Source organism: Triplophysa dalaica, chromosome 14 (genome assembly GCF_015846415.1).
Source record: "Triplophysa dalaica isolate WHDGS20190420 chromosome 14, ASM1584641v1, whole genome shotgun sequence".
Taxonomy (NCBI): domain Eukaryota; kingdom Metazoa; phylum Chordata; class Actinopteri; order Cypriniformes; family Nemacheilidae; genus Triplophysa; species Triplophysa dalaica.
The window spans coordinates 22739598-22751924 of record NC_079555.1 but is presented as its reverse complement, the minus strand read 5'-3'; the positions used below and the strand labels follow the sequence as shown (position 1 = coordinate 22751924).

Sequence of the window (12327 nt, the reverse complement as noted above, 5' to 3'; positions counted from 1 at the left end):
CGTCTTCTGAAGAATCACCTTTTAAGTTTAACCAGAGAAATGTGAGGATGCCTTGGACGTAGGAGTGGGAGCAGTCCTCTTACAAAGAGGTGATGGCAACAGGCTCCACCCATGCGCATTTTCTCTCGCCGCCTTACACCTTCGGAGATAAATTATCATGTGGGGGATAATGAGCCTCTAGTGGTTAAATTGGCTCTGGAGGAGTGGAGACACTGGCTTGAGGGGGCCAGAAATCCATTCCAAGTTCTTACTGACCACAAGAACTTTGAGTACATCCAACAGGCCAAAAGACTCAGCCCCCGCCAGGCTCGCTGGTCTCTTTTTTTAACCAATACCAATTCATCCTGTCTTTCTGTCCAGGTTCAAACTTTTAGCCGGATGCCCTGTTTTGAGTCTATACCAAAAGCAACCAAAAAGGTACTATCACGCCTATCATCCCCGAGTCTAAAATTGTCGCTCCTATAAGGTGGGAGGTGGAGTCAGCCATACGACGTGCACAGACTCATGAACCAGATCCGGGAGGAGGTCCTACCAACCACTTATTTGTCCCGAGGGCTGTACAATCCAAGATTCTCCAATGGGGCCACTGTTCTCATCTGACCTGTCACACAGGCACTGACCACACCCTTGAGTTTCACCAAAGGACACTTTGGTGGCCAAGTTTGAAGGAGGATACTAAAACCTTCGTGTAGGTTTGCACTACATTCGATCAGGAGAAAATTCCCCATTATTCACCCCTTGCATTACTCCACCCCTTACCCATTCCGAGACTACCGTGGTGCCAATTATCTATGGACTTCATCACTGGGCTCCCACCATCCCGAGGTAACACCACTATTCTGGTGATAGTAAGCAGATTTTCCAAGGCCGCCAAATTTATTCCACTTCCCAAATTACCTACAACCAAAAAAACCGCCGAACTAGTAATTAATCATGTTTTTGAGTCTTTGGCATCCACCAGGACATCGTCTCGGATTGTGGTCCCCAGTTCTCCTCCCGGTTTGTGGTTGCAAGTCCGCCGCTGGCTCCTCAGAGTCTCCCAGCAGTACCAGATTCAGGCTAATTGAAGACACAGACCAGCCCCCACCCTCCGCCGGGGTCAACGTGTTTGGCTTTCCACTAAGTAGAAACTGGCCCAACGCTAGATAGCTCCCTTCAAAGTGGCAAGGAGAGTAAACCCTGTAACCTACCGTTTACATTTACCCAGAACTTGAAAGATGAACCCCACCTTTCATGTCTCCCTGTTTAAACCTGTTGTTTTCTCTCCTTTGGCTCCGACAGGCAAACCTCCGCCTCGCATAATCGAAGGCCTGCCAGCATACACAGTCCACTGCATATTGGACTCCCGTCGAGTACAAAGGTCACTACAGTATCTTGAGGACTAAGAAGGCTATGGCCCCGAGGAGTCTCTTTTATTTAACCCCAAGTCCTCTTGGGTGCGTCTCTCTTTGCTGGATTCATCACTTCCCATGTGGCTCTGCGGGAGTAAAAGAAGTCTCATACATCGGAGACCTGAGTTCGAGCACTGCTTCTGACATTAACAGATAAGGGTGTTCACTTAGCAACCCCTTTAAAGTTGAAGTATATAACAGTCGTTCGATTGTTGCTTCATCCAAGAACACTCCATCAGGGATCGATTCTTCCAAGCACCACACAAAGGACAGTAAGCAGTCCATCTCTCTCTCAATCCCACTTTGGCGTTGCAGTCCTTAAATGTGGTCTCTCCACGCCCTTACTTTAACCAGACGCAGGTGTTCGTCATTTCCTCTTGACCTACTTACTCACCGCATGTCCCCAGCTCTCTCTCCCGCTGCATACCTCGCTGAACCTCGCCCCCCATGCCACAATCTCAGATAGTAAAAACGTATTTTTGTTTTAGGACACCGCTGTATCATTTCAAATCCGTTCACCATAAGAATGAACAACAGGCAAATTCTCTTGTTAAATTGTGTTGTGAACATGCGGAAAGGTGTCATTATAACGGTTTAAATTAGCATAATAACCTAACAAGCCCTTCCATAATATTAGATGAAAATATATAGAATAGCCTACTTTTAAAGATTTCTAAAGACTGTTTATAAACACTCACACATATTTATATTTGTTTACAAATGTTAACACATTTTAAACTATTCTGTGGAATTTTGAAGATTTTCCCTGAATTTTATGTTTGAATCAAAGGTGCCATTCCCTGAGATCCCATTTTTAAAACTTAAGTTAGTGTGTAATGTTGCCGTTAGAGCATAAACAATACCTGAAAAATTATAAAGCTCAAAGTTCAGTGCTAAGCGAGATATTTTCTTTAACAAAATTCACTTTTCAAGAACTACAGAGGATGACTGGATCGGACTACATTTACATTTACATTTCTGCATTTGCCAGACACTTTTATCCAAAGCAACTTACATTGCGTTGTATTATACGTTTGTTTCTGACTGTGTGCAATCCCCTGGGGATCCCACCTTGGCATTGCTCTAACCTATGAGCCACAGGAAAGCTAAATATGTAACCAAAAATTGCCATACCTAACAATCAAGAATACTGCTTAAATGTTGATGGATTCTCAATAAAGCCCTTGTCATCAGCAAAGAATATTGGAGTTTTATTCCCAGTAATCTGTGATGTGAGAGGCATGTCGCCAACACCTTTAAAACCAAGTTTTTCCATTGTAAGAATATATCTAACTTATGTCATATACTGTCACTATCTGATGCAGAGAAGTTAATTAATGCATTCATAACGTCAAGACAAGATTATTGTAACGCACTATTAAGTGGCTGTTTTATAGGCTTATTATAAAACTCCAACTGGTTCAAAACTCTGAAGGTCGAGTTCTTACACAGACAAAAGAGTATGGCTATATTAGCCCGGTTCTGTCAACTTTGCACAGGTTACCTATAAAGCATTGCATTAACTATAAAATCTTACTGATTACCTATAAAGCCCTAAACAGTTTAGCTCCACAGTACCTGAGTGAGCTCATCTTATATTACAGTCCTGCACGTTCGCTATTTTCTAAGGGCTCCGGTCAGTTGGTAATTATAAAAATCAAGTGCAGGTGGTGGATCCTTTTCCTATATAGTGACCAAAATTTTGGAACAGTCTTCCCTGCACTGTCCGAGAGTGCAGACACACTCTGTCAATTTAAATCTAGATATAAGACACATATTTTTAATCTTGCAGACACTACACTTCAATAATATAAATCCTCTGAGGGTTTAGTCTCTATTAGTTATATCAGTACTCTACTCTAAGCTGTCTTTTCTCATTTTTCAGAGGTTACCACAGCGAGTATGATGCAGTCCATACCCATACCTGATAGTAGAGCTGAGAGAGGGAAGCAGCAAACTGACAAAAACCGAGATGGTAGAGCTGAAAGAGGGAAGCGTCGACAAAACAAGTCCTCACTGCAAAATTTCAACTGCAATTAGAATATTAATGATAATATTCAAGCTATAATCTACCTTTTTATTATTGTTATTTTCTTTTAATTTAGCCTAGTTGTGCAAGCACTGTCAAGCTTGTAGAGATGCTGCAGTTTTGCAAGAGGGAAACTGGTTCCCCTGGTTAGATCTGGGTTCTCCCAAGGAGTTCTGTCCATTGGAGTTTTGAATTCCTTTCTCACCGTTTGCATACTGTTTTGAACTGTTTGCCTGACAGGGGGGGCTGCTGAAGCCAGTTTTAGAATTGTACGTTTTTATATTTGTCAATATCCCTTTAAATGTAATATTCTGCTTAATTTATTCGTTATTACATATAGAAATGTATAGTTCGCATAATTTTTGACCTGTGTTTCTCTCATTTCTCTTAAATGTTTGCTTTACTGTGATAACCACTCTGTGTGCATATGTATGCGTGCCTATGTGCTATGTCAGTATGTGTGTATTTGTGTTCTGTTCGTATGGGTGTATGAGTCTGTTTGCGTGTCTGTATTCTTTGTGTTCACTTTTTTTTTACTTGTAGTGAATATTTTTTATGTACAGCTGCTTTGTAGCATTGAAAATTGTAAACAGCGCTATATTAATAAAGTTGAGTTGAGATGGCATATGTTAAACTTCAGGTTCCTTTCGAACACTAAGTTTCTTTCTGTGTTTTGGATTACTCTTAAAATCAAATCAGAAATAGGTTAGATGTAGTGAGAGAATTCTTTTGAAGATCTGGGAGCACAACTAGACACAGAGGCATCCAGCTTTTGAACTCATTTATTTCAGGGAAGACACGTCTTTATAAAGTGCACAATAAGACACCTGTTATAACCAAATGAGGAATATAAAACATAGCATGTAAGACAAATATTGTTTAGTTTAGGATAAATCCCCTTCCTCCACATTTAGCCAGCTGTCTGCTCAGTGAGCGGCTATCCACTCTGTGAGCAGTAAAACGACACATTGGCTACACTTATTCATTAATTTATGTGGGCTTATTAATCTATGTATCTAACAGCATATCCAAGTGAACATTATTACAAATATTTATAAATAGATAATAATAAATAGTTTATAAAAATTAAATTTATCAAATTAATAATTTAATGCAGCATAAGACAATTTATTTTGTATTATTTATTGTGTCAAATTAATCAGCTGTCACAGTCAACAGCTGGAGTGCCCTCTCAAATCCACTTGAGAGCACTCCCCTCATCACCCGGACTGTCATTGCACACTACATTCCCCATAACCCTTGCCCAGACTCATTGAACGATGATCATTCTCACCTGTTTGTAATAACCTATGTCAATATAAGCCTGGTTCAATCAACCTGTCATGGCAAAGTCTTGTTTTTGTGTAACACTGAATTTCTGAGCATTCTTCTATTTGAATATTGTGTTTTGATCATTGGATCTTTTTATCGTTTTGGAATCTCTGCCGCCTGCCTCGACTCATGCATGTGACCTCGTTTATGCCTGTTTTCTGCCTGCCCTGACCATTGCCTGTTTTGCATATGGAATAAAGCTGCATTTAGATCCGCACCTGTCAAGTCTCGGAGCAGTTCGTGACACCAGCATTATACGTTATAAGATTTTAAAATGTTTAACTGTTTTATAAAACATTCAGTTCTGTTCCTTGATTGTGATTGTTTGAGCCGAGTTCCAATCTGTTATAAAGTACTGCCATAGCTGCTTACCGCATCACATAGCCTAAGTATCACTGTGTCTATTTCTTGGCATTGCTATGCATACAGTATGGTTTAACCTTATGCAGTGGGTTACAAGTGCATTTTATAAACAGATAAGGGTTTTTTAACAACGCCCCTTAGCTGTTATTAAAGGCACTGCAACCCACTGCTTCTAGGACCTTATTGCTTAATATTATTTAATTTTCATCAAGAAATCTGTTTTTATTTTCCCATCGTTTTTATGGCTGTATGTGATCTAAACCAGATGTCCATCTTGGGTTAAATTTGCTCCAAATCAGACAAACTAAACAAAGTCCAATTTTCTTTTATCATTTTAGTGCTGAATAATAGCCATGACAGGTCGACATGATTTAGCCCAAAAAGCAACTTCATATACAATGGTGTGAAAGTATTTGCCCCCCTTACGGATTTTTTTTTTTTGCATATTTGTCATGCTTAAATAATTCATGTTTGCCCTATGTGGAAAAAGTAATTGTCCCCCTTGGTAAATCACGAATTGAATAACTGAGTAAAATTTCACTTGCCACACTCAAGCCAAATTAGAGCCAGACCTGTTGAATCAATAAATCCCTTAAGTAGATCCTGTCTGACAAACTGAAGTAGTCTAAAAGATATCAAATAGCAACACATCATGCCGCAAATGAAACAAAGTCATTGAAATGTATCCGTCTAGAGAGGGTTAGAAAGTCATTTCGAAGGCTTTGGGCCATTATCCACAAATTGAGAAAGCATGAAACAGTGGCTAACTGTCCCAGGAGTGGCCGGCCAACCAAAATTACTCCAAGAGCACAACGATGACTCGTTAAGGTTTTGGAGCGGCCCAGTTAAAGTCTGTACTTAAATCAAATTTAAATGCTGTGGCATGACCTTAAAAAAGGCTGTTCATGCTCGAAGACCCTCCAATGTGGCTGAATTAAATCATCTGAATAATTTCAGCATGACAAATATGCAAAAATAACAAAAATCATGAAGGAGGCAAATACTTTTTCACACCACTGTCTGGTGGATGGGACAATAGGAATAAACAGTCATTCAAATGACTGCTGCTTGTATGCTGGCAGAACGATGAGGCTGTTTCATGCTTACATGAAGGTTTATTTGTTTTTCTCCCAACAGCAGACAAATCCATTGATGAGTTCACACCAACGGCTGCATTTCCTGCACTGCAGTACCTCGAGTCCGTAGATGAGGGTGGTGTGGCGTGGCAATCAGGACTTCGCACAGGTGATTTCCTAATTGAGGTAAGTGAGACCTTCATCCAGAATGACTTTTTGACTGTCACGGTTCCTGTGGCAATATACGACTCTTAACTTTAAAAAAAAGTTGCCAGCCTACGCCAGCGTTTTTTAACATTTTCACCAAACTTTAATGGCTCACAGTAAATTTTCTGTAAAGAATATATGGACAAACAATATGTCAAATGGAAGAACGAGTCTCAGCTTTTAAACAAAAGAAACCGTATTCTTCTATCTATGTTTTTTATCACTCCGTAGATGTGGGTAGGTTTCTTCAAAACTGCATCAGTTTGATTAAACAGCTGAGATAATTAACGTTTTTTTGTCAAAGATTCCGCCCAGATTTCACTCAGAACAATCATTAAAAACAGCTAAAACATATACGTTCTAGGTTCTGGGATTCTGTACTTTTTCCCAAAGGTGTGTAATAGCGCCACCTGCTGTACAACAGTACAAACACTGATCGCTGTAATAACTCGTCTTTGGCGGGTCACGTTTTTTTTTTTAATTGACGAGATAACTCATCAATGGCGGTGAAAGAGTTAAGGCACCTGTCCACAGAAACCGCAAAAATGACAGCAGATGTCACCAGACATTCGTTGTGTGTGCATGTAGTTTTGTCCTCAGATGTGTTTTGGAATACAACTGTGGACAAACAATGATGACTTGTTTAAGGATGAGTCCATATAGTTCTTGTCCCTGTCTAATGAACGCAAAGCAAGGAAATGTTTTTGAAAAGACATGTTTCTGTTTAAAACTAGGGCTGTGCATTATGAAAAATGAATGTGATTACAAATTTGAACACATTTCACCTTCGCTTCCTGTGACGGCACTTGCAGTCGACACCCGCACTCTTCACACTGCTTTTATCTTGCACGCTTAGCAGAAGCACTTGTTGATTTTGGAAATTTGACAAAATGTTGTCGGCCAATGTGTAGTCGGTTTGGGGCTACCCCTCTGCATTGTGTTAGGAATACAGACTGGAGTCGAATTGCTGGTTCAGAGGTTTTTTTATCTCGCTCCACTCAGACTTCCTGCATGAGTTGTAAAATGCAGTTATTAATCGTGGCATACAAATAGTGCATCTTTAATCAGCCTTCTCCTTGCTCCACTCAGAACTCCCGCGGACTGAAGCGAGTTCACAATACACAATCCCATTTACAATTATAAAGAAAATAGAATATATATATCTCTATATCTCTAAATGTACATTGACACTAACCGATCTCATATAATATATATCTTTAAATCACCTGTATCTAGCATTTTATATAAACAATTCGATTGAACACATATAACAAAGAAATCACAAAACCAATTCATAACCATACCTGCATGAGTTGTAAATTGCAGTTATTGATTGTGGCATACAATGTAGTACATACAGTTGTGTTCCAAATTATTCAACCCCCAATGCTGTAAATGGTTTTAGGGAATTTAGTGTACATTTTTAATTGTATTCAGAATGAAATCCTACAAGGACTTCTTAAAGAACCATATGCAACTAAAATGACATCAATTAGTTTTGTAATACAGTAGTAAATGTTTCTTTTGTGAATTCTTCATTGACATAATTATTCAACCCCTTAAAGACTACCACTCTGAAGAACAGAGGTTCAATGAAGTGTTTTCAATCAGGTATTGAAAACACCTGTGGATATCAGGGAGCAGCAATAAAGCCTAATAAGCACCAATTAGGCAGCTTTAAAATGACTGTGATACTCTGCTCCTTCTAGACATTTACTGGTGTGGTTACAAACATGGTGAGGTCAAGAGAATGGTCCAGGAAGACAAGAGAACAGGTGATTACTCTTCACAGGAAGGGCAATGGCTATAAGAAGATTGCAAAGATGTTAAACATACCAAGAGACACCATAGGAAGCATCATTCGCAAATTCAAGGCAAAGGGCACTGTTGAAACGCTACCTGGTCGTGGCAGAAAGAAGATGCTGACTTCGACTGCTGTGCGCTACCTGAAGCGTAGAGTGGAGAAAAGTCCCCGTGTGACTGCTGAGGAACTGAGAAAAGATTTGTCAGATGTGGGTACTGAAGTTTCTGCTCAGACAATACGGCGCACCCTGCGTAATGAAGGCCTCCATGCCAGAACTCCCAGGCGCACCCCCTTGCTGTCCCCAAAGAATAAGAAGAGTCGACTGCAGTATGCCAAAAGTCATGTGGACAAACCACAGAAGTTTTGGGATAGTGTTCTGTGGACTGATGAAACAAAATTAGAACTGTTTGGGCCCATGGATCAACGCTATGTTTGGAGGAGGAAGAACAAGGCCTATGAAGAAAAGAACACCTTGCCTACTGTAAAGCATGGCGGGGGGTCAATCATACTTTGGGGCTGTTTTGCTTCTGCAGGTACTGGCAAGCTTCAGCGTGTGCAAGGCACCATGAATTCTCTGCAGTACCAGGAGAGATTGGATGACAATGTGATGCAGTCCGTCACAAACCTGAGGCTTGGAAGACGTTGGACCTTTCAACAGGACAATGATCCCAAGCATACCTCCAAGTCCACTAGAGCATGGTTGCAGATTAAAGGCTGGAACATTTTGAAGTGGCCATCGCAGTCACCAGACTTAAATCCGATTGAGAACCTCTGGTGGGACTTAAAGAAAGCAGTTGCAGTGCGCAAGCCTAAGAATGTGACTGAACTGGAGGCTTTTGCCCATGATGAATGGGCGAAGATACCCGTAGATCGCTGCAAGACACTTGTGTCAAGCTATGCTTCACATTTAAAAGCTGTTATAACTGTAAAAGGATGTTGTACTAAGTACTAAGATTGAATGTCACTTGGGGGTTGAATAAAACTGATAAGGATGTGAGCTCAGAAAAGACATTTGTGGTTATTTCATTATAAATGTTATGTTATATTTGTCTGACCTACACGTGCCTCTTTGATTTAATTGTAAGCAGGATGACTGAATGATCATAATCAATGTCAAACCGACCAAAACAATCAATTTCAGTGGGGGTTGAATAATTTTGAACAAAACTGTATTTTACAGGCTCCTCCCTGAGAGGCTAACATTATATCTAAAGCCATTCGATTTTGTAGAACAACTTTTCTCATTGCATACATTTCAACAGAAATGTTGGCGATAGACTGAAGAGTACTGGTTGCTGTTTCCTCAAAAGCTTCCTTTAATGCCTGTACTTCAGTTTGTAGATCATTCACTCTGAGGGATGGCACAAATAGCCCTAACAACTTTTCAGCCTTGGAAAGGGATGCCTAGTACGTGTCAGGATTAAATGATGTCTAACATAATCTTCTGACACTACTCGAACTGCTGGTAAAACAAATAACACCTTCCTCTCTATCCCTTAGGAAGGAACGGTTAAGCTTTGTTACCACAAACAAAGTGTGTGCCATTAGGTGCAATGAGTGTTGAATTTGTGATAAAGATCATATTACATTTAGAAACCAGAAAAGTCAGGTTTGGGTCAGAATTACCTGCACACCAGAAGGAAATGCCCTCAGATTTTACATTGAGTACGAATTGGGTATTGAAGCCAGTATTATCATATTTAGGCAAATGTCAAGAGTTGTTATGTGGATAAGAACAACCTCATAGTGCTCTATGTGAGTATAGATAGACCTCTAGGTGAGTATTCCAAGGAAAATCGACCATCCTATTGACACATCTGTGAGAATTTGATGTTGTTAATGGTCTAAGAACTGTGCATTTAGCACCAGCTTTACCTTGTGATTTAGAACAATTAGAATTTCCAAAAACTAGTATAAATTCACCCATTAAGGCCCCCCTGTAGTGGCTGTATTTCTACTTCTTCCAAATATAACACTTTTGGCCATATATTCTTAACATTTTCTTGATGTTTCAAAATTAAATAATCATACATTTGCAACAAATGAGCCGATAAAGTTTTTGATTTGTCAGAGGTTTTCGGGTCTCCAATTGGAGCACACCACTTGGATTTAGGAATAGTTGTTTTTTGTACTAAATTTGCCATAATCTCACCTATTTCGCACATGTCATCTTGTTCAGCAATAGAGATAAAATCAGGTAAAAGTAATGGATATGCTTGCAATCGCCATGAAGTAGCAGCTTGTGGAAAATATTGACATACCCAGCATTACAGTTCTCGCATAGACGTTAGCCAAAGTCATTGCTGAATTGACTTCATTCTGAACATCTAGCTCTGAATAATAGACAGAATTTGGAATAAAGCTTGGTAGGAAAACCAACACAAAGAACAAAATCCCTGCCATTTTAATTTGGTTCATATCCTTTAGTGTGATAATTAAAAATCATCCATTGACCTGGCTTTGATCTAGATTCTGCTTTAAATTGTGTATGACAGTTATGTGATTTAAACAAATAAAACAAATATTGAGTGTACACAGTTAAAGTCCAACTTGGTCTTATTTCAGGATGTTGTACCCATTGGTCAGCTTGAGTTGAAGTAAAACCTACAGCCAATACAGCATTGTCATATGACAGCAGTCTCAGAGTGTCTTACAGTGGTCTGTGTAGTTCAAATTCACTTTGTTCTTGAAATGCAGACACATAACAAGTGTTCACCAACTCTTGATAACGTGGTCTCTCTGCGTACTGATCTCGAGGTTGAAAATAGAGTGACGCCCCTCTTATCCGGTCTGCTGGTGGATGACTCCACAGAGTGTCCTCTGTATGATAAGGCCTGAATCTCTCTGCAAACTGCTTGAAGGCTGCTGACAATCTGTAAAAACAAAAGGAGAGAGAAAGGAGACAGAGGAGTTCCATATTCGAGGAAACAAATGATGTCATCAAACGGTGTTGAAGCGTTGACCTTATTTCAACAATTCAGATTCCCTTGCAAAAATCAAGCAGAGACCAAACGACTAAGCTGTAGTTTGGTGTAGGCTAATAACCCATCACCCTCCCCCTATGTTCATCGTGAGGGTGGCCCCCAAGTCAATGAAAGACAAGGTTCTTCTCATGACTCCATCCTACAGCGATTCGCTGGACTCATTTCGATTTTTGGGAGTATGAGCTAAAGCTAATTCACAGTCACTAATGTTTGTCCATTTAGTCTTGCCTAATAATTTCACTGCAGAAGGTGTAAGCAGTAAGACTACAAAAGGACCATCCCATCTTGGTTCTAAGCCTGAATGTTGCAGCTTCTTGACATAGACCATTTGCCCTGGCACAACACTATGCCCCCCCTCTTGGGGCATTTTCCAAGCTTCCTGAACCTGTTTTGAGCCTTTAGTATAGCCTCTGTCAAAGTCATGCAGTACATTAAAAGTGAATCCGACATCAAATGCACATCAGCCTCAGCAAGATCCTCAACATTTTCATTAGCTTTTCGTTTCCATCTGCTAATCTCATTCCAGTCAACCTTTTGCTGTTGTGCTTTTTTGAACCACATCTTAAGCCTTTTCCATCCTTCTATCTCTGGTCTAGGGTTTGCCATGCCCTCATCATACAAAACATCACCAAGAGCTTTCTTCACATATCTTATATCTGTGTCTGACAGATCTTTTCTCACATCCCCAACCTCCTTTGACCATTTAAACGCGTCTTTGGCGTTTGCAGGCACATAGTTGTAATGGACTTCATCACGACCCTGAATCTCACGATCCATTAACACGTTTCCGTCCTTTGTTTTCTGAATATAAACTTCAGTTTTCTTTTGGCCTCTTTTAACATCAACCCTCAAGGGTCTGAGTCTTGCCTTTGCTCCCTGAAATTCATCAGAATCAGTGTCTGTGTCATAATCAGTATCACAGGATTTTAGGATTTTCCGTTCTCTTTAAATTCTTAGGTTTTGGCTTCTCGTTCTCCTTTGTACCCGTTCAAACTGATCTTCGAACTCCTTATACCCGTCCTGTAGAGTTTTTATTTCTACAGTCATAACTTCCTTCTCTTCGTTACAGTTTTCCAACTGGGATTTTAAATCATCACACCTATCTTGTAATCCCCTCAGTTTGCTTTCCATAACATCTTTC

General features: G+C 40.0%; 1 protein-coding gene across 1 annotated transcript in view; it reads left to right on the top strand.

The window, feature by feature from the left end:
• The window catches only part of LOC130435279 (SH3 and multiple ankyrin repeat domains protein 2-like), a 113040-nt gene that overhangs the window by 63615 nt on the left and 37098 nt on the right, over positions 1-12327 (top strand). The window contains exon 5 of the mRNA XM_056765768.1: positions 6253-6377. Coding sequence (XP_056621746.1) covers positions 6253-6377 — 125 coding nt within the window. The remainder of the gene's footprint in view (positions 1-6252; positions 6378-12327) is intronic.